This window comes from Suncus etruscus, chromosome 6, assembly GCF_024139225.1.
Source record: "Suncus etruscus isolate mSunEtr1 chromosome 6, mSunEtr1.pri.cur, whole genome shotgun sequence".
In the NCBI taxonomy this organism is placed as follows: domain Eukaryota; kingdom Metazoa; phylum Chordata; class Mammalia; order Eulipotyphla; family Soricidae; genus Suncus; species Suncus etruscus.
The window spans coordinates 18,533,703-18,558,211 of record NC_064853.1 but is presented as its reverse complement, the minus strand read 5'-3'; the positions used below and the strand labels follow the sequence as shown (position 1 = coordinate 18,558,211).

Sequence of the window (24,509 nt, the reverse complement as noted above, 5' to 3'; positions counted from 1 at the left end):
AATATCGTAGTGTTGCTAAGCTACAAGTGATATACAAACCAGGTCACACACACATACACAAATATAGAGCTTATTTATATGAACACTGATTTTAAGTATCATGTAAAAGGATATATACACATGTACATATACTTAACACATATATATACAGAATAGTACAGATTATACCACCGTATCACATATAACAAAATTTAACAGGTAGAGTGAATTATCACAAGTGATATGAAAAGGAATAGTAAAACTTACAAACAAGAAAGCAGGCAGATATGGTGAGAGAATGGTGATGTGTATTTAATGTTAATTTCAACCTAATGTAAGTGCCAGAAAAAGTTGAATTGAAAATGAAAAGGTTTTGGAACTAGAGCTAGAGGGTAGGGTGCTTGTATTATATGTGGCCAACCGGTTTCCTATAGAAATTCCCAAGCATTGCTAGTACTTATCCCTGAGTATATGGCCAGAACTAAACCCTCAGAAATGATTGATGTGACTCAAAATCAAGGACAAAAAAAAAGATTTTTAAGAGAAAACACACTACTTATCAGACCTAGATTTTCCTGAGCAGACAATGCCGTTTAAGTCAAGTGAGTAATATTAAATCTAGTTTATTTTATGAACATAAATAAATCCTAGATATATTTATTATAAAATAAATGTGATTTATTTATTATTATTTAAATAATAATAAATTTATTATTTATTTCTTATTAATTCCTGATAATCATAAAATAATTTTACTAAAATACTCATGTAGATTTTTTCATATTTTGTCTCACACATTGCATTCTTTTGAACCTACTTCTTCCATGTTGTTTGGGGCTCAGAGGACCACATATTTTGGAGACTAAGTCGAGACCTATATATGTAAAACATACTCAACTGCTCTTTGTCCCTTTGCATTATCTTCCTGACCCAAAGACATTTTATTTTTTGTTGTTTGTTTTCTGGGGGCCACATTCAATGACTCTCAGGAGTTACTCCTGGCTATGCATTCGGAAATAGCTCCTGGCTTGGGGGACCATATGGGACATTGGGGGATCAAACTGCAGTTCATCCTAGGTCAGCTGCTTGCAAGGCAAATGGTCTACTGCTGTGTCACTGATCTGACTCCTGTTTCTATATTTTGAGAAGGTGAAATCTACTGATGATGGTTTTGTTATGCAACATCAACAATGACCAGAGTCTAAGACTCTTTGATCTTGCTTGACATCAAGCAAATCAACATCTGATTGATATGTGAACCACAAGTGAGATAACATTTTGTTAATTTGTTTTTCAACAACTCTGTTGTGATTACCAACAGTAACCAACTATTCTAGGCCTTAGTGACATAATAGAGAGGAACATAGATAAGCCCCATTGCTTCAGTAATATAAAAGCTGGCAGTGACTAAATAAAAAAAAATTACCTTTATATTAATTCAGAAAATAGATAAGCCCCGTTGCTTCAGTAATATAAGCGCTGGCAGTGACTAAACTTTCCTCTGAGCTTCATGCTTCTTAGGAGCTGAAGGCTTATGTGCTGGAACTCCTGAACGTGTTTTATACTAGAATGTTTGGATTATTTCCTACACCTACATTTGCTTCCAGACCCGTATCTTTCCAGTTTTCTGGCTTTGAACTGGAGGCTGAATTCTAACAGATTTCATTTTCTCTGAATCAAAAACAAACAAACAGACAAAAAAAACCCAAAAAACATGAAGGGAAAGTCCGGGTCTTCAAAACCCTGCGTATTCAAAGCTATGTAATTATTCAAGTCAGACTACCTTAGTGGAAAAGATCTCCAGGGCTTGTTCCTTTTATCATGTGTGTTTGTGTATGTGTGTGTCTATGTCTGTGTACTGTAATTGCTGTCAAGCATGTGTGCTTTCTCATTATCAGCTGTTCTTCTATTCCTATTGCATTATCTTCTCACATAGAAGAATGAGAAGGAATTATATTTTGATTTCCTTCTATAGAAAACTTTATTAGATCCAATTGAATTTACATTGCTAATACTTGATATTTAAAAACCTTACATTTTAGTTATAAGAAAATATACCTACCCCTTCATAAAGCATTATGTAAAAGCATCTGAAAACAGTTCACAGAATATTTCAAGGAATAGGCTTTCCTTAAAGACAAGAATTCCAATCATTTTCAATGTAGGATTAATTATGGTCACAATTAACACAATTTAATTAATATAAGCATAGAATAATACACAGATCATATAATACCACATGTGACAAAATTTTACAGAAAGGGGTAAAAGCATTTTTGGTCCACACAGTCTTATCTTAGATAAACCAAGGTAATAGTTTCTTCAGAGAAACAATGCTAAGTAGGGCTACTATGTCAGGACCTTTGAGGACATATCAACAGTAGCAAACATGGGAGGTTTTGACTTCCTCTCCTCTCATCCCTCTATTCCCTGAAAGACCTGAGCAATCTCCATAGTGTATAGTGATCACATATGAAGGAAGCAGCAAGAAACAGGTTTAAGCTGTGAGTTTTCAGACTGCTTTATGCTTTTTACATCCCTTAAAATTGATAATATGCTTTGATTCTTAAAACACGTCTTTATTAGAGAGGAAATAATGACCTCCTATCATCTCCTGATAGAAAGCATAAAAAATACATAGAATAAAATGATTTGTCATGGACAGAGCTACATTGGTGGGGACTTCTGAAAAAAAAATCAAGGATTTGAGACTGTTTTCTCTGAGTCCACTTTCCCCATCTTTCTTGAGAACCACTTTCATTATATCTCCTAGATTCTAAGCAGATACAGTTCATGGGCCTTTTCTTCTTGTCCCGGGCCCCTATATCTTAGGAATAGCACAAATTCTATATTTGACAGGGGAAATGGTAATTCCAATTCTGAACTCCTGGGTCAACTTCTCATTGTCTGGGGGTCTGAAGGTGAATTTCTGCATAAGTGCAGTGAAGAAAATGAACAGTTCAGTCCTAGCCAACTGCTCTCCAAGGCAAGCACGCTTTCCTGCAAGAAAAAAGCATAAAGAAAGTGAGTCTCAGTAAATTTCTTATCACTTCCTGTGTGTCCTGCCAAAGGAAGCATAAGCTCTACTTCAACAGATCTCTGTCAGGAACTCATCTACTCTATAAAATATCTGGGTTGACCGAAGCAGATTGTGGCCATCTGGAATCCCAATTCTGGTGCCTTTTCGGTCAGGTAGAGAGAGGCACAAGTGGGAAGAACCAGATGTGGGACCAAATAAGGAGTCCCTGGAGCATTAATCTACAAAGTGCTATTTAGCTGAAAGAATTTGAAATATCATTAACTATGTAAAAGCTTACAACCAAATCAACAAAATTTTGTATAGTTGTTTTTCAAACCCCACCACCATCATTAGTATTTTGAAACCTCAGATATGTTTCTACTGCTTTCTCTTCCTCATGCCTTTCTCACTTCATCTGAACAGTAATACCTTGCTCTGAATATCACCATTTCCTTTAGGTGCATATAATAACCCCTTTCTACATAAATAATGAATGTTCTTCACAAAGGAAAGGTGTGAAAAGAAAAGTAAAATGCAGACAATGGAAGCTGCAAAATATATTTGTAATTCCATATTTCTAACAACTCCCTTTTCAACGTTATGATATGCAGCATCACTTTTGACATTGTATTCTCCCATCCTACCCCTGTCATAGATATTACTCTATAGATTTAATTATTTATTTTTTTTGTTTGTTTTGTTTTGTGGCCTCTTATCCCTGGTGGCACTCAGGGAACCATATGTGTTATGGGAATAAATCCAGGCTGACCATATGCAAGGCAATCATTAATATCTGTTCTATCTCTCTGTATCTCTGTCCAATGCTTTTGTAATTTTTGTTTCTTGTATACATAAATATTCTTGCAAAATCATTAATGTATGCTTGTACTTGTTCCCTGGCTGTATTGTGAGTCAGAGGAGCTCTTTCCCAGAGACACAAAAACATAGGAGTGTAGCCACAGAGCAAAGCAGAGTAACTATGCTTATAGCATAATCAATATACATAGCACAATACATATGAAAAACATTACAACACATTGCAAAGAACACTATTGGAAAGCATTGCAGAACGTTACCATACTTAGAAAATAAAGATGATGGATCTGAAAACCCAAGTACCAGTCACCTACATAGCCTCTCTGAGAAAGACTTTAGGGAGGACTTTGGAGATGGTCAAGGAACTCAAAGAATCTATGGAATGAACAGAACAAACCTCAAATAAGCATTAAGAGGAAATGAAATTCGAAATAAAAAAATTCAAAATTGAAATACCAGGGCTAGCAAACTTAGTAGCCAGAATGAACACCTCCCTGGAAAGTTTCCCCAACAGAGTAACAGCTGCTGAACATAGAATCAATGATCTGGATGATTAGATGCATAACAACTCCATACAACAAAAGAGGCTGGAAAGAGCCTTACAACAAATGATCAGATGATGGAAAAAATCCTCAAAAAATGTGAACAGATAAAAATAGAGGTCTGTGATAATATATAATAGATAATAGAAAGAACATAAGAAACATTGGAGTTCCAGAGGCACAGGAATAAAACCTTCATGAAAAATCAACAGTCAAGAACATCATTGCAGAAAAACTCCCAGAGCTAAAGAATGCATGCAACCAAATACTACATGCTCAAAGAGTACCAGCTAAAACAGATCCAAAGAAAAATACCCAAGTCATATTCAAAACGATGAATCCCTCAAAGAGAGATGAAATACTAAAAGCAGCAAAATTAAAAAGGGAAATAATGTACAAAGGAGCATCCTTAAGTTTTATTGCAAACTTGTCAAAAGCAATCCTCAAGGCCTGAAGGCAGTGGTGGGATATAGTGACAATTCTCAATGAAATGAATACTTCACCAAAAATATTTCACCTAGCCAGGCATATTCAGCTTTGAAGGAAAAATACACAGCTTTACAGATAGACAACAACTGAGGAACTTTACAGACTCAAAACCAATCTTAAAAAAAGTAACTGAAAGGTCTATTTAAGGCAAGGCAAACCCAACAAACATATAAAAGTCTTACAAAAAGATGGTTCTAAATCTTATGTCAATCATCTCTCAATGCCAATGGACTGAATACACCAGTTAAGAGACAGAGAGTTGCAAAATGGATCAAAATGTTGAATCTAATAGTTTTCTATCTCCAAGAAAAACATTTGAATAATCAATAAAAATATAGACTCAAAACCAGAGGCTGGAGATCATTCAAGCAAGAAATCTCCCTTAAAAATTCTGAAGTAGCCATACTTATATCAAATGATACAGACTTTAGACTTAAAAAGACAATAAGGGACAATCAAGGGATATGTACCAGGAAGAAATCACACTCATAAACATACCGTATATGCACCCAATGAGGAACCACCAAAACATTTAGAACAACTGCTGACAGATTTGAAGAAAGATATCAATAGCAACACAATAATCATAGGAGACTTCAACACTGCCTTGTCACGCCTTGCTAAGTCAACCAGGCTAAAACCCAACAAAAATATACTAGCTCTGAAGGAAGAAATGGAAGATAATGGCTTAGTTGTTATATATAGGGCTCTCCAACCCAGAAAACTGGATACACATTCTTATACAACATAACATGGGTCATTCTCAAGATAGAACATATGCTGGACCATAAAACATTCTTCCATACAATAGAGAAAAAATTGTAATAACTACCTCCTCGGATCATCATACACTGAATGAAATTAGAGATGAATGACAAATAGACACAGAGAAAACTTTAACAATTGGAAATTAAACAACTTAATTGAACAACCAGTGAGTCAGAGATGAAATCAAAGAAGAAATAAAAAAATTTCTGAAAACAAATGAGAATGAAGACACAAATTATCAGAATTTGTGGGACAAAGCAAAAGCTGTATTATGTGGAAAATTTATAGCTTTACAATCATTCATCAGGAAGAAGGGGCCTAAAAAAACAATTGAATGGCACAAATTAAAAATTTGAAAACAAAACAAAACAAAACAAAAAAAGAACTAAATAGGCAGCAGAAGGAAATAATAAAACTTTTTTTTTTTTTTTTTTTTTTTTTGGTTTTTGGGCCACACCCGGCGGTGCTCAGGGGTTACTCCTGGCTGTCTGCTCAGAAATAGCTCCTGGCAGGCACGGGGAACCATATGGGACACCGGGATTCGAACCAACCACCTTTGGTCCTGGATCGGCTGCTTGCAAGGCAAACACCGCTGTGCTATCTCCCCAGGCCCAGGAAATAATAAAACTTAAAGAGGAAGTTAATAAACTAGAAATGCAAAAAACAATTCTAAAGATTAATAAAAGCAAGAGTTTGTTCTTTGAAAAAAATAAAAAAAATTGAAAAACAATTAGGCAACCTCACAAAAAAGTAGAGAGAAGTTGAATAAACTAAATTAGAAATGAGACAGGGAAGATTACTAGACACTACAGAAATTCAAAGGGTAATAGATTTTCTCAAAGTAATTTCTCTCAAAACCCCCTGGCAGTGGCAGCAGGCCTCAGATTCCGGGAAGAATAAAAAAATGTACTTGGTTTCTTTTTCTCTCTTTTCTCTCTCTCAGTCTAGGGCAGGTGGTTTCTACATGTTGGGGTTCCTGGGTGGGCCTAAGGCCCACTCTACAGTTGGGACTCATGGGCCCCTATAAGCCTTGCAGCACTGGGACCTGGCAGCCTTGGGTCTCTGCAGTGTGCAGCTCTGAAGCTCTGGCAACCCTGGGTCTCTGAAAGCTTGCAGGAACTTATCAGCAGGTAGACTTGCAGCTTACTGCAATGACCTTCTGAATACTGGTGAATTTCTACACAATGTTTCATCAAGAAGGTCACACACCATGATCAAATAGGATTCATCCCAGATATGTAAGGATGGTTTAACATATGCAAGTCAATCAATGTGATACACCATATCAACAAAAAGAAGTCATTTGATCATATCAATAGATATGAAATGAACATTTGATAAGGTTCAACACCATTAATAATAAAAACTCTCAACAAGATGGGAATGGGAGAAACTTTTTTCAATATATTCAAGGCCATTTATCTCAAGCCAATGGCAAATATTATGCTCAATGGAGAAAATATGAAAGTCTTTCCTCTAAAATCTGGCAAAATATAAGGCTGCCTCAATCTCACCACTCCTATTCAACATAGCACTGGAAGTAGTTGCTATAACATTTAGGCAAGAAAAAGAAGGATATCAAGGATATCAAGAGACCCAAAGAGAAAAGGAAGAAGTCAAGTTTTCACTGTTTTCAGATGACATAATACTATATTTAGTATTATTAGACTCTACCAAAAGATCTAGAAACTATAGATTTGTATAGAAAAATGGCAGGCACAAAATAACACAAAAATAAATGGTTTATATAAAAATAATGATAGATAAGAAATAGACATTAAAAAATCCCATTCACAATAGTACCACAGAGACTCAAATACCTTGATGTCACTTAACTAAAGAGGGAAGGAACTATCCAAAGAACTATCCAAAGAAAAATACAAAACACTGCTTCAAGAAATAAAAGAGGACACAGGAAATGGAGCATGACCCTGTTTATGGATTGGGAGGATCAATATTATTAAAATGGCAACACTTCCCAAACCATTGTACAGGTTTAATGCAATCCCTCTAAGAATATCCATGACAGTCTTCAAAGAAGTGGATCAAGCACTTCTGAAATTCATTTTGAAGAACAAATCCACAAATTGCTAAAAAAAAAAAAACCCTTAGAAATAATGGGAGGTATCACTTTTCTAACTTTAAATTGTATTACAGATCACAATAATCATCAAAGCAGAATAGCATTAGACTAAAGACTGACCCTAAGATCAAAGAAATAGACTTGACTATTCAGAAAATGGACTCCAGACATACAAGCAATTAATCTTTGAAAATGCAAAATGGCACAAGGAAAATCTCTTCAATAAATGATGTTGGGACAACTGGTCAGCCAGGCCCAAAGGTAATATCATAATGAATTAAAGACTCTATTAAAGACCTTTTATGCATGAAACTATAAGGTATATAGAACAAAACATAGGCAAAACACTCCATGACATTGAGACTAAAGGCATCTTCAAGGAAGAAACACCAATGTCCAAAGAACTGGAAACAGAGATAAACTAATGGGACTATATTAAATTTAGAAGCTTCTGCACCTCAAAAGAAACAGTGACTAGGACACATAGGCTATCAATAGAATGAAAGAAACTATTCACCCAAAACCCATATGATAATGGGTTAATATCCAAGACATACAAGTTACTAACAGAATTTAACAAGAAAATAAACATCTTACTCCATAAAAAATGGGGAGAGGATATGAATGGGAAGAGGAAATGAATAAACATTTCCTCAAATATGAAATGCAGAAGGCCAAAAGGCACATGAAAAAATGCTCCATAACATTGATCATCAGGAGATGCAAATCAAAACAATGAGGTATGATCTTACACCATAGAGACTGGCACACATCACAAGGAACAAGAACAACCAGTGCTGGTGGGGATGCAGGGAGAAAGGAACTTTCATTCACTGTTGGCAGGAATGCTGTCTAGTTCCACCTTTCTTGAAAACAATATGAATATTCCTCAAAAAGCTGGAAATTGAGCTCCTGTATGATCCAGCAATACCACTCCTAATGGTATACCCTAGGAACACAAAAACAAATACAAAAATGCCCTCTGCACTACTATGTTCATAGCAGCACTATTTATAATAGCCAGAATCTGGAAACAACCCAGATGCTCAACAACAGATGAGTGACTAAAGAAACTGTGATACATGTACACAATGGAACTCTATGCAGCTGTTATAAAAAATAGTCATAAAATTTTCCTATTCAAGGATGACAATAGAGAATATTATACTATGTGTAATGAGCCTGAGGAAGAGGGATAGACAGAATAGGCTCATTCATCTCCAGGATAAAAGAAAAATAAAAGAATATGGCAATAGAGATGTATGCTGGGAGGACCAATTCATGACATGAAGCTTGACACAAAAAACCATGCGTTCAGCTAGAGCACTAGTCACAATGACAACTACCATGACAATGATTGTGTAAAGATGGAAAGTGTCTACTTTATGTGTAAATACCATGTCTGAAGTTCTGTCCCAATTTTTTGGAAGACAGAATGAAGTGAGAATGAAATCTGTTTTAGAGGAGAGCAAGAGCCTAGAAACTCAGAAAGCCTGAAGCACTGCCAGGGAATTCTGAGAAGCAGTCAGCAGCAGGAGGTATCAGGCTGGGCAATGATTTCTGGAGACATTCCAGGTAAAGCCAAAGGTGACAGGAAGAAGAACAGGAAAGGCCTGTGAGATGAACTCTGAATAGTCTTCCCACAATGAATTACTGTGGGAAATTATTTCTTTAAAAATAAGCATTGTTCTGACAAAAGGAGATGAAAAAGAGAGGGAGAGAGAGAGAAAGAGAGAGGAGACAGAGAAAGAAAGAGACATTGTCATAAATTTGGCTGGAGAGGTGCAGGAAAGTAACTGAGAAAAAACACTGGTGAAGGGATAGGTACTGGAACATTGTATGATGGTAACTCAACTATTAACAATTATTTAACTCATTATCTCTCCATGATTTAATTCAAAATATAAACAAAAAATAAGGGTAGTTCTGCATAAAACACTTTTCCTTAAGTTTACAATGAGGCTTGCAAACTGATCACAGAAGAGAATAAAAATTCCCATGACTAATATTAAAATTTAACTATGCTTTCAAGTTGTGTATCATTCCATAGCTAGGCTAAGCTACAGCTATTTGAATATCCCAGCTCTTTCTCTTAATGTACATGTTAACAGAAACAATAGCATATGCTTTAGGAAATGGAGATCTATGGTGGAGAGTTGCAGTGGTGCATAAGATGCTCACTCATTCCCTTGTTTGGGAGCTATCACGGCTAATTTATATCTAAAATATGCCACACAATCTGTCTCATTCTTTGTAACTGATACTGCTGGCTAGATAGAAGTTGTAGATACCAACCTGAGTGGTTTTATTGTGCTAAGTTACCACAGTGAACAACTCACCTATGGAGAAAGGCAGGAAGTCTTCTCTCTTCTTAAACTGTCCATTCTCCAGAAAATGTTCTGGATTAAACGTACCAGGTGTGGCCCACTCTGCAGGATCATTGTGCAATGCAGTCAGATTGGTCATGAGCAGGGTCCCCTGAAGAAAATGCAACAACTCAGACAAATTGAAAAGAACATTTACATTCCTATTTTCATAATACTTTTGTTTACTAAAACATGAAACTAAGTTAAGGATGACTGAATAGACAACATGGACTACATTAAGAAGGAAAACTTACCAGTGATAATGAAACATGAATTTTTTGGGCAAAATAATGAAATATAAAGTGATCATACTACATGGATCAGAAAGTGAAAAATCCAGATGGTTTTATTTATAGATATATTGAAAAATAAGTGCAAATAAATTAGCAAAACACAACAAAATTTATGGTGAAAAATAGAATGTGAAATATATGGTGGTTACCTGTGGATAATGAGAAGCATAGGTAGAGGAAATGAATTTGAATATGCAGTGGCAGGAAAAGTTTTATGGCGAGGATTAGCCATATATTAAGATGGAAGCTGTATTCCTCAATGCATATAATACTGCCTATACATATTATAATATGTATACATATATTATCATAAAATACATATTATTATTGTTATTATTAAAATAAAGTGATTTTTATTAGAGGAACCTGGTTAAACTGGAATAAATTCTTGGAGCAAAATTAATTATCAAAACCAAGCAATTGCTTAATAAATATTTTCTCTTCTCATTTTTCTGTGAATTATCGACTTTCCCTTTGAGGACCATGACCCCTGAACTTTGCTCCTTATTCCAGGATGGGCTGGTGTGTATGTATTTTCCTGAATAGATCTTGTCTTTTATTTTTGTATATAATGAAATTTTTATTATTTTTATTTTGTTTTGCTTTATTTATTTTAATTTTAAGTGTACACGATCATTCAAGAGCTGATTTGGGTCCATAGGGAACTATCCCTGCAGGTACCCAATAACTGAATTTTCTGTTTCTGTTCCTTGAGATTATCTCCAGAAAAGGACCTACTCTGAAACAGATAAACAGGAACTATAGGGGCTCACCAATGGGTTCTGTGAATATTTAGTGGGGCTGATAAGTGGTGAAAGCCATCTGCTTTGACCACCAGTGAGGATGTGTGGAGGGAAAGCAGTTTCCTTTCTTGTGATCAGGGAAGTTAATTAACATAGACCAAGAGAGAAAGATTGCAGGGAAATGCTTTAAAGTCAAATCAAGCAATACCTGTAGACAGAATATGACATAGAACAAAGAATTAGAACTTCAGAGCTCATGTCACTGTAGTGAAGGGATCATACAATTCTAATAACTGAGTTTTGACTTCCCAATCATAAAATGAGAATGCTAGCTATTCTGAGGTCTAATTAACACATTTGTCAGGAACTTGTATATTTTAAGGTGCATAATAATGTCTTTGTAACTGCTGGTTCTTTATTTATCTTTCTAATAATTAATACTGCACACTCTGGAATTGCTTTTCTGTCATATAGTCCTATTAAGGGGCTGTTTATTAAAGGGGTCCTATTAAGGGGTCTAGAAAAAGCTGGAAACTATAAATTGAAATATTTTTCTAGAAATGTTAGCATTTATAATAATTGGTACAAGAGTATCAAATATTTCTTCTTTTTTAAAGCTATATCTGGTAATATTCATGGATTATTTTTGCTCTTTCTCTGTATATAGGGATGACCCCTGGTGGGGCTCAGAGTACCCTATGTGATGTTAGGGATAAAACCCAGGTCTGGTGCATACAAGGCATACCTCACCTGCTATTTTATAGCTTCAGATCACTCCTTTCTTTTTAAATATAGAGTTGGGCAGAATTTTCCGTGATAAATCTGGCATGCAAGATGCTCTGCCAAGTTGAAGAAAAAGATTCATGGCAAAACAGGGTCACAAACTCTGCCTTCTGCATCCCACAGAGTCATATCATATAGGAAATGTTGAGGATTCCCAAATATAAGAAAGCCAGTCTTTGACCAAAGCCAATCTTTGATTAAATGTTTCAACTAGGGATCTCCTTCTCCTTTACAAGTTATTCATAGCAAGTTGACCCTTGTTCCAAAAACATATGCTTTCAAAATCCCTCTAGTATAATATCTGGTGTAATATAAATTTCTTCCTCTTTATGTGACATGCTAGAGTAAGAGTATCATATCTATATTCTTAGCATTTAAAAGGTAATCTTGAAAACTGAGGATGGGAGCCTCTAGTTACCTTGGGCAGGTAATATCCACCCAGGGTAGTGTCGGCTGCCAATTCTCTGGGCACATTCAATGGAATGATGTTGCCCATTCTTTGCACCTCATGGACCACTGCAAGAGTGTAGGGCATGGATTCTCGGAGGGCCATGGTTGGCTGTTGCATCTGTCCAATGACTTTGTCAATCTCAGCATGCACTTTTTCTGGGAAAAAAGAGAAGAATTGATTATTCAATCACTCATAACTTCATTTGATTTTACTTAATTTAGGATCCAATCAAAATGGCTAAAATCATTATCACACATCAATTCTAAATTTATCAGGAGGAATATAAGAATGGAAGTGGTGAAAAGACAAAACTCCTCATTTTACAATATTCCTGCTCCTGGTTTTATTAAATCTAAGAATTGTTTTTCTTTTGTGAGTGATAATTAATAAATGTTTATCTTAAAATTATTTAATATCAAAACTAAGATCTATATGTGATATTTTAGATAATAACAAAAAAGTGCTGATTGTGCTTTTACATCTGTTTTTTTTCTATTATAAGATTTTCATTTTTTTATTCATAAGTTTTTATTTCACTGGTTGAAATAATAACTTGATTTTCTAGCTAAAGACAACAAGAGCTAGATTTCCAAGGGACACAGGACACAGGACATGTATCTGGGTGATTCATGTAGCATGGCTATGTAATACTTGGAACACACCTTTACAGTAAGAGTTCTATTTTCTGTTAAAAAGCAGCTTAATGGTTAGCCACCTGAGATTGCCAACTATTATTCTGCCAATTATTCTGAGGACAAGTAAAAGTTGGAAGTTGGAATGGCAACTTCTGTAGAGAATGAATAGAATTTTTTTCCCTAAGCTGAAATATATTCTAATTAAAATAACCAAAACCCCACTAGGAAAATTTATTAATTATGTCAAAATACATGTAATACAATATAATCTTAATAATTTTTAATATATAGTTTAATAATATTACATATATTCTCACTCTGAAGACCTCAATCTACAGAAATGTATTAAATATGTACCATTGAATCTCACTCCCCATGAGGCCCTTATCTTAACTTTTAGCCATCACATTTGATTTTCCACATTTGAATTTGACTGTTAAGCTAGACATTTAAATGGATTACATGGTAGTTGACATGTTAAAACTGAGTTATCAAATATTTCTTAATTTCCTCAAGTTCATTCTTGTGTTAGTATGTGTCAGAAACTTCTTTCCTTTACAAGGCTAAGTTGTATTTCATATTATAGATAGGTCATACTTTGTTTATATTTATTTCATCAATATCACTTGGATAGCTTCCCTTAGATACTATGAATGATATTGTGGTGAAATTATGAGTATACTATAATTTTATGCTGTTTTCAGTCTACTGCAGAAACAACATCATACAATAATTTTGTGGATTTTAAAGTTAATACTTGTTATTCATAATTCTAAACACATTATTATATTATGATGTATGACCCCTAAATATGTACACACAGTAAACATATGTATGTTTATATATGAAATATAAAGATTCATGAGCAAATTAAAAAGTTGAAATCATTAGTTTACATGACTATATTTCAGTAATGAAACATACTCATTTTCAAATTTACAACTTTGTAGTTTCATAACTTTTAAGAGCATAGGCTTTCACATCAGAACCACTACATAGACTTAGAAAGTGACTCCAAGTTTGGATTGCATACTTTCTTTATAAGGGGCTTAAATTTGAAAACTGGTTCTGCATATTTCTCCAAGTACAACCACAAGTAACCCCTAAGCAATACACCAGAAGTAGCCCATAAGCACTACGATATGTAGCTCTCAAATAAAAATAAGCAAAAACTACCAACATCTCTCCATAACAGTGTATTGGACCGTCTTCTCATTCAGTCTTCTTTGTCCTCAGTTAAATATAGCTGATGTATAATCTCATCCCTAGTGCAACTTAAATACTCGAGTCAATTTTCCTTTTATTTTAGATAAAAAAGTTGACAGTGAGTCACTATATTGACTTCATGTTCCATTAATAAATTACTATTATTAATAATATAGTAAACCCAAAGTAACTAACCATTATTAAGCCTTCTGACAAATTCCATTTTCTAAGTGTTCAAGTTGCTATGGAGATGGAGAAGAAGAAATGATTGAAGAAGGAATGATTCAAGTTATTTTTCTTTTTAGTTTCTGAGCCACACCTGGTGACACTCAGGGGTTACTCCTGACTATGCACTCAGAAATAGCTCCTGGCTTGGGGGACAATATGGGATGCTGGGGGATGGAACCACAGTCTGTCCTAGGCTAGTGGAGGCAAGACTGATGCCTTACCACTTGCGCCACCACTCCAGTCTCATGATTCAAGTTTTGAATGGGCTTCAGAACATTAAAGAATTTGTGTAATAAGCACATAGTGATGCATTTTCTCAGAAGAAAATCCTAAAGTTTCCTAAAGGCATAAGGACACTTCAGAAGAAAATATATTTGAGCATATTCTTTAACTAATAGAGGAATTAGGACAATTCATTATAGTAGAAAAAGTGGAGGTATGTTGGATCCATAGTGGAAAAAAGTGACCTGCAGCTCAGGGAGGACACCATGGCAGGGGCTGTAGTAGACTTGAAAGAAGAGGCACATCTGAGAGCAGATGTTCTACATGGATCCGTTTATCTAAAGATAATTTTATCTATAAGGCAATGAGAAGTCCTCATATAAAATGACAGAAGATTAGAATCCAATTGCCTATGAGAACTAAACTCTCTCCTGAAAATCCTAACAATGTCAATTCCGGTTTTCTTACTCCTCCTGGAGTTTTCTGAGGAAAAGAGATAGTTGGATGTTGTTATGTAGGGATTCATTAACATCCTGACTAAAAATTTGAAGAATTTGCTTGCTCTCAAGTTTTGATCGACTGAAGCAACTATCCATTCTTTGAGACTCCTTGACCCCTAACTAGATGGCACGTTTGTTTCTTGGCCTAGACACCCAGTCAGAAATATTTACCTTGGATGTCTGGGTAGAGGGCCATATAAAGCAGAGCCCATCGCAGTGTTGTCGAAGTTGTCTCAGTTCCTGCCAAGAAGAGATCCAGGGTGGTGCAGATGAAGTTTTCTTCATCAAAGCTTGAAGTAGTGTCTTCTTTATGCTAGAAAATAAAATGTTTAATGGTTTATTTACAGGGATCTTGGTTGTCACAGTACTGTGGGCATCATCTTAGGAGTTGACATGGAACGATACTCCCCAGTGGCAATAAAACTTTCCTTATGGTTTCCCCAGAAAGAATATTAACTGAGGACAACATCATCTCAAGAGCAGGAAAACTGTTAGTATGGTTAGATGAAAATCAAAATGACTTCTCATATAGTTTCTGTATATAGAGATCACTCAAGGCAATCTTGGGATACCTCAACTGGTGATAGGGTTAGAAAAGTGGTTGGCCATATGCAATGCAAGCATCTTAACCACTTTACTCTCTGAGGTCTTACAAAAAATTTTTTTGTGACTTTTTGGACATAGTACAAATCTTAAGTATAATATTTTTAGTGGAGCTGATAGATTTGAGTTTCAATAATAGTCAGGTAAATTATCTGTCCTTCAGGGTCTTGATTTTTTGGGGGGTTAGTTTTATATTTGAGTCACTCTTAGTGGTGTTCAGTGGTTACTTCTGGTTTTGTGCTCAGGAATCATTCACTCTGGCTGGAGGGATCATATAGAATCAATTCTGCGTTGGCCACCTTCAAGGAAAACAGCCTACTTGCTATACTATCTCTCTAGCCCCTTCAGTGCCCTTTATCATAAAATAAAAATATATGCACAAATACACCTTAAAGTTGACATTTATTAATTACATGAAATGCAAAGGAACATTGTAAATGTTCAACACATAAACATCTGTTATCATTATGAACAAATTGATTTTCTCTATGTCCTACTCAATTTTTTTTCTAATAATATCATTATTTAAGCACTGTGGTTACAAACATGTTTGTAGTTGGGTTTCTTTTTTGGGGGGGCACACCCATTTGATGCTCAGGGGTTACTCCTGGCGAAGTGCTCAGAAATTGCCCCTGGCTTGGGGGGACCCATATGGGACGCTGGGGGATTGAATTGCCGTCCTTCCTTGGCTAGCGCTTGCAAGACAGACACCTTACCTCTAACGCCACCTCCCTATGCAGTTGGGTTTCAGTCAAAAAGTATACCCCTTTACCAGTGCAACCTTCCTGCCACCAGTGCCCTCCCACACTCTCCTCTTCCATTCCCTGCCTGTCTTTGAGTCAGGCATTCTATTTGTCTCACTATCATTGTCATGATAGTTGTTAGTGTAGTTCTTTCTCTAACTGAACTCACCACTCTTTGTGGTAAATTTCATATTTTTATCTATACATTACTCAGTTTTTTTTCTAGATAAGTTTACTTGAGTCTATAGGCTAAAACTATAAAACACTCATAAACTATAAAAACTCATCATGTTTCTAATTTTGGAAGTTTCAATTTGTCAACATCGTTCTTATGTGTGGTACTATACTTGCACTCCAGATAACGAGTGAAATCTCTTTTTCTGATTATAAATTAATGTTTTTATTAATGTGCTGTTAGGGAAGAAAACTGAGAGAAAATGGTAGGAATTCACTTATTTAGCAAACTTCCAGAGAACAGAAAATCGCACAGATTCAAGATTATGAATATTGTTTATATATTAATCAGAAGGATCCTCTAGTTTTATTAAAGATATTGAATTTGCTTTTATGCCTATTTTTACATAAGATAAATATAAAATATGATGAAGCTAAACTGTGGTTTATAAATCAGCATTTGTGTTTTTCATTGGGCAATGAAAAAGGAGGTAGGTAATGTACATGACTAATAACAAAGCAATGTCATGTTAGCTACAATAAGTCATATAAGAAAAGATAAATTCCAGGTGATATCATGTATATATAGTATATAAGGAAATAAATCAGAGGATAAACATGGCCAGTGAAAATAAACCTTGTCTATTCTTTCAGAACTGGCATTATCATTTGAAGAGAGAAGTTAGGTACAAATGCGTGGGAAAGAGACATATATGGATAATGTTAAAGGGATATTGGCAGATTAATGGTAGGTATAGTGAAGTATTGTTGTATAACTAAGGCATAAACCCTAAAAGCGTGGTAATCCTTTTACATTTACCTTACTAATAATAATTCTTTAAAAAGACAGAAAGTGAAAAAAATAGTGTTAGGGCTTTCCTAGAGCTGAAATCGTAAGTTAAACCCCTGCTTCCCTCAGTAATCCTGAGTTAATGTCACACCCATAATTTATGAAATACTGGCTATTTTTCAATTTCCTATACTAGTCACTAAAATTTATAATGTTATCTTAAATGGATAAGAACCTAGCTGCTTTATTTAAATGTTAAATGAAGTTCTTGACGTTTTATGCAAAATTCCTATGCAAACAAAAGAGATTTTATAAGACTGATCACAAAGGGTAATAAAGAATGGATAGGGGCCGGAGTGAGAGCACAGCAGTAGGGCAATTGCCTTGCACGTGTCCAACCCAGGACGGGCCCCAATTTGATTCCCGGAATCTCATGTATCTTGTCTGCCAGGTGCGATTTCTGAGCGCAGAGCCAGGATTAACCTCTATGAGCCACTGTGTGTGACCCCCCCCAAAAAAAAAAGAAATAAAAAAGAATGGATAATATCAGAGAAATACTACTTTTCTGATGAGAAGATACAGGAAGAGGCCATCAGAATATAGGCAGTTCCGAGCAGATGGAAACTTTCAGAAAACAAACAGTCCCAAAGTTTCATAACTTAACTAGTCCTTAACTTTAGCCCAGTGAAATTAGTTTTAGAGTCTGATCTCCAGAGTATTAAGAAATTGAATTAGTATTTTAAGTAATTGAGTTTGTGTTAATATATAATTTTTTGTCACATAAATAGAAAACTAGTTACTTCTTTTGCTCTTGAAAAATTAAGCATAGAAACAATGTTGGTTTCCTCACCTTTTCCATTTCCTTGAGATAAGCATCAATAAAGTCTCTTGTTTCATTGGGATTCCAATCTCTCTTATGGTTTTCAATCATTTCAGCAACAAATAATTTCAGATTTTCCCAGTTAGTAAAGAGAGTTTGATGAGGTCCAGGCATTAAATCCATTATCCTTGGGAATACATTATAGAGCTAATTGGTAAAAAGAAAACAATCAAGTTGACAACGCATGATATTTCTACACTTTAACACTATAAAATATCTACTTTCCATTTATTTTACGTACTTACGTTTAAATTAAAGAAATCCTTTACACTTCCTATCTCTCTCTCCCACCTTGGGCATGCTTCAGCATTCTATAGATCATGTTGGCATCATATACAAATTAGGGAGTGCTGATTTTTTTAAATTATATATTGTGGAAGATCTTGAGAAGTATATGTAGTAAGTTTTTGTACTGTTTTGGTAGAATTCACTAGCAAACCCATCTGCACTTAGTCTTTTATTCATGAGGATATTTGAAAGTATTGTTTCAGTTTCCTTATACCATTTTATTGAATATTTTTTTACCCTGATTCATTCTTGAGAAGGCATTTGAGTCTAAAGATGTAATTTTTTTCTTTTAGGTTCTTCTGCTTAATGGCATAACATTGTTCCTTATAACATGTTTTACCTTTTGTTTTTCTGATGTAGCTGTTACAATTGATTTCCAATTTGATTATTCAGTATTTCTCTTTTTTTTTCTGTCCTTACCAGTATCAATATACATATAAATATGTATTTGTTAAGTTTGTTCATTCCTTGGAAAATTTAGCTCCTGATTTCACTTACCCTTTTTTTTATCATTTTCCTGATATTCATATCATTTAATTTTCTTTCTCCTCTTTTTTTGGTTTTGGGAACATATTCTGAGGTTCTCAGAGATTATTCCTAGCTCTGCACTGACGCTGGAATCTTTCTTTGCATGGCACAGGAGATCATATATGTAGCAATGGATCAAACCCAGATCTCCCAGATCCCTGCTCTATTTTTTGGTAGTTAATGAAGGTTCCTCCCAACTTGTACACAAGAGATCCAGGTGCTCATTTCAGTTTTCAATTGGTCAATTGGGCTGATGTTTCAGTGTACGGTCCTGAGAATGCAATAGTGTTTAGAACCTTGGGCCATACTGGTAGTGCTCTAGGCTGACACAGGGCACATAGGGGTGGTTTTCTTAATTTCAGTGGCAATGTGACACGAGATCAATTTGAATTTTCCTACAAAATTTTACATTTGTTTGCAAATACATAGTGTTTCATTTCATCTTTTAGAAAGTTGTGAAAATAACTGAAATAAAGTGTGTGAAATTCCTATCAAAGTATCTAGTCAATTTTGGAAGTCCAACTGATGCTTACCATCTTTGTTCTCAGCTCCCTTTGATCCTCCCCAGAATCCACTCTACTTGTTAATGGTATTTGTGTACTCCTTGAACACTTATGACTTTCTAGATTCATTCAGTTTTGTTATAAGGTAAGAAAATATAGTCACTGAATTGGGAACCACTGTGATTAAAATATGAACAAAAATTTCAAATGAGTTGTGAAGTAAAAACAGGTTTTATTTGGAGGCACCGAGGAAGGGGAGAAAGAGGACTAAAGTAAGCACAAGAGAAAGATAGAGAGAGAGAAAGAAAGAGCAAGATTACAAGTAGCATGCTAAAGAAAGCATAGGCTTCTCCAACCCAGAATGAAAGTAGGAAAGTCCACACCTCAAGAGGGGAGATGCAGGTGATATGTACTTGGGCATCACATATCCAGGCAACGCATGTACTTAAAAATAATTTGGATAGTAGTTATTAGTATGTTCTGATATTGTGCCAGGAATCAGGTCCTTCCACTTCTTTAACAGCTTTGATGTTATAAATGTACATATCTCCAGTATATTTCAAAATGCTTGACAAAAATTAATAAAATAAATTTCATTTTGGTTACAAGACACAAGACATCAACACACTTTGAAAAAATTCAACCCTAGAGTATTCTTTCTTAAGATTGTAAAAATCCAGAATATTAGCTGACATACTAGAAAATAGAGACTACAACATGCGTAAACAACACATATGCCATGTTCAACTTGCCAAAAGAAATAAGTGGGCATGTTTAAAAGAAAAATGTACATATTTTGTATAAAATGCATAAAGCAGAAATAAAATTGCCAACTGTTCAAGATCAGTGCAACAAACAGTAGTATATATATACAAAAGAACACTAATGATAATATTGTGTTCTTTTTTTTTAAAAAAAGAACAATCTATAAAGATGAATATTAAAACAATATTCAAAGCAAAAATTAAATCACATTAAATAAATCACTTGAGAGAGAAAATAAAGATGGATGAATTGGAGGAGATTGAGACAGGGAGAATAAATACAAAGGTAATGGTAACATTGTCATTTTAAAATGAAAAAACATAAACATATAATCATATGTCGTGGAAGGTTTTGTATTTTATGTGAATGGTCAGAATGTACTTTGGATATAATATTTTGACAATGCTATTCAAAATACTATAGTGAACAGACAAATTTCAAATAGTTTTGTGTTAAAGTTGATTGTACATACTTTCCAGTAAAGAATAGGGAGGTATATTAACAGGCTAGTGAGAAAGTTTTGCCTTCAGGAAGTCTGGGTCCAATTATTTCCTTGCATGTTCATATTGAGTAATATATTTAGAATGGTAACTAATAAGATTTTGTGTGTCCTCAAAACCTAAAACAACTTTTAAGTTTATATGTGTTTATCATCTGTCACAATATCTCAACCAAGATTTATAATAAGAATTTCTTTACCTGACACCATGGAGAAACTTCCAAATATATGACCTCATCCAGCATCCTTAGAAGTTTCTGGAATTTTTCATCCTGATACTCAAAGCGCTCCCCGAAGGTGACAGAACAAATAATATTGGAAACTGCATTGTTGATCTTGAAGTGAGGGTCAAAAGGCTGTCCTGGAGGTGAAAGAAATGTTGATTCTCTATTTTTTTTAAGGAAATATCTACATGTCTTATGACATATTGAGTACAGAATCATGCATGCGACTTTGATTAACACATCCCATAGGGTCTGACCCACAAAAGACACTTAGTCAATGAGTAAGAAGTAAAAGTGAGTTTAAATAAATGATGTGGTTATTGCCTTTCTTCTTGTGCTTTATTTTAGAGCTCTGCAAGTATAAGATATAATTAGAGTTCACTATTGTACCATGGTTAATATTGTACTATTGTACCATGTACTATTCTACCACGACTTACACAGTACTGGGAATAAGGAGCACAAGTGGGCACTTGATGTGCAACTGTTCAGTGATTAAGTGAGCACCAAATCCTTTACCTCCTCTGTGAACAACTCACCACTTTCTTCCTTTATAAACTGGACAAGGTAATAGGCCTCCTCCTGAATACGTTCTTCCAAGCTCTTCTTTCCTAAACCAAAGTTCCTTAATGTTGTCAGGGCGAACCTTCTTTGCTCCTTCCATATCTGACCACTGGAAAAGATCAGTCCTTGGAAATGAAAAATCAAGATTACGTTATTTTATTTCTCTACAAGAATATCTGACACAAGGATGCTTTCTGAATGTGTGTTAGGAAGGTAGAGTGCAAAGTACATCGAAAATTAAGAACTAGCCACAGAAATAATTCCAAGGCAACCAATATAATGACCGGTACTTATTATTTGTAATACCATTCTTTTGTGCATTATATGTTTTATTTATCATAGAAACCCTCTGTGTGTTAGGTACAATTATTACTTTTCTTCAATTATTTTACTGATAAGAAAGCAGAGGCTTCCCTTGCTTATTGATGGGAATAATTAATATCATTAAAATGGCAATATTCCCCAAGGCATTGTATAAATTTAATGCAATCCCTATAAAAATACTCATAATATTTTTCAAAGAAATAGATCAAACATGTTTAAAATTTATATGAAAAAATAAATCTTCATGAATAGCTAAAGCAGTACTTGGAAGAAGAAGAATGGTTGCATCACTTTCCCCACATTCAAGCAGCAGCAATTTAAACAACATGGATTTGGAATAAAGACAGACCCTTGAACAATGGAATAGACTTAAATATACTGAGACAAATTCTCAGATATATAATCAAATAATATCTGATAAAAGAGGAAGTGATACTAATGAGGCAAGAAATGCCTCTTGAGGGGCTGAAGAAATAGCATGGAGGTAGGCTTTTGACTTGTATGCAGAGGACGCTAGTTAGAATCTCGGCATCCCAAATACTCCCCGAGCCTGCCAGGAGTGATTTCTGAGCATAGAGCCAGGGGTAACCCCTGAGCCCTGCAGGGTGTTTCCCAAAAACTAAAAACCAAAAAAAAGAAAGAAATGCTTCTTCAATAAGTGATGTTGGGATTACTGGTGAAATTGACCTCTTTTTAATGCCATGTACAAAACTTCAAATTTAATGGATTAACGACTTTGATATAACCCTAAAACCAAAAGGCACATAGAAGAAAATTCAGGCAGAATTCTTCATGACATTAAAGTATCATCAAAGATGAATCACACTGTCCAAACAAATGAAAGCAAAATAAACAAATGGAACTTCATTAAACTAAGAATCTTTTGTATCTCTAAGGAAAAGGTAGCCAGGATACAAAGACTGTCCGCGACCTGTGACTATTCATTCAAGGCATAGTATCAAACATATGTATACCACAAGTAGAACTTAACAATAAAAAATAACTATATCAAGAAAAAGGGAAATTGGTGAACAGCAACTTCCCAAAGAAGAAATAGAGATGGACAAAAGACACATGAAAAATGCTCCATATCATTAAGCATCAGGGAGATGCAAAAACAAAACAAAACAAAACAAAAAAACCCACACCCAACAAAGAGATATCATCTCACACCACAAAGAATGACACACACCAAAAATAACAGGGTTTTATTTCATGGATGTGGAGAGTAAAAACTCTTCTTCAGTTTAGTGGAAATGCTCACTGATCTAAGCAATATGGACATTCCTCAAAAACCTAGAAATTAAGCTCCCATACAACCCAGAAATATCACCCTGAGGATATACACTAGGAACCAATAAACAAAGTGAAGAAAAATAATATTACATGCTTATGTTCATTGCATCAGTAGTCACAATAGCCAAATCTGGAAACAATCCAAATGTCCAAGAACATATGAGTGGATAAATAAACTGTAGTATTTCTACACAATGGAGAACTTTGCAGCTGTTAGGCAAAATCAAGTTATGAATTTTGCTTATACATGAAAAATATAGAGAGAGATTATGCTGAGTAAAATTATTCAGGTAGAAGGGTAAGCATAGAATGATCTCACTGATTTCCTATCATTAAATTGTTATTTACTTATGCTAGTTTTTTCTGAAAATCAGAATTAAATGAGATCACCACAGTAAATGCACATGGCATTTATCTTCATAACATCAATACTCTGAACTATTTTTCTAAGTGTAATTGTCTTTCTAAGTACAATGTAAGTGGGGTAAATACATGGAATTATATTATGTTTGCCTTTATATTCCTCTTGCCTAGTAGCATGCTGTATGGGAAAGATAAAATAGTGTGTATATGAAGAGTTGATAGATAATTTGTTAAAAAAATTAATAAGCATCTCAAAATAATGTGCTATAATAATGTGAGTTGACTTTTTCATATAACTTTTCTTTAATAATAACTTTGAAGTTTAATTATAATATTTTAATGGAACTAGAAGACTCAAGATACCTTACTGTGCAGTTTTAATGGCTAAGCACTGAAACTAGGCAGTTACATGGTCATAGCATTTTATAAGACTGGCTGAAAATTTCTGTGTAAGAGTTGAGGGAAGCAGATCCAAATCCATTTTTTTAATGGAAAGAAACTGAGTCAGGAAACCTGAAATCTAATCACATAGTCACTTTATCTTAGTAGACTTGGTAATTTTTCTATGAAAACAATCATTGTGATTTCATATAGGAGAAACTATTTCTCCTCTCTGTCTGACAAGTAGGTTGACTATTTTGATAGAAAGCTTTAAACATCCTTTCTGGCAGGAATTTATGATCAGCAACACTTCTAGGAACTTGAGAGATTTATATCCACATATATACTATCATTGGAGCATCAGAATAGGACACAAACACATCTTACTTTGGTTCAGACACTTACCATTTTTCTTAAAGATATGCTCACGAAGAGGGGTCACAGGACGGTTTACGAAGTAC

At 34.7% G+C, this 24,509-nt stretch overlaps 1 protein-coding gene across 1 annotated transcript in view; it reads right to left on the bottom strand.

Annotated features, from left to right (window-relative positions):
* Positions 1-2,800: 2,800 nt before the first annotated feature.
* Positions 2,801-24,509, bottom strand: part of LOC126011645 (cytochrome P450 2J2-like) — a 59,046-nt gene continuing 37,337 nt past the window's right edge. The window contains exons 4-6 of the mRNA XM_049775462.1: positions 12,300-12,487; positions 10,036-10,174; positions 2,801-2,979 (exon numbers count right to left, since the gene is read on the bottom strand). Of these exons, the coding sequence (XP_049631419.1) occupies positions 2,801-2,979; positions 10,036-10,174; positions 12,300-12,487 (506 nt within the window). The remainder of the gene's footprint in view (positions 2,980-10,035; positions 10,175-12,299; positions 12,488-24,509) is intronic.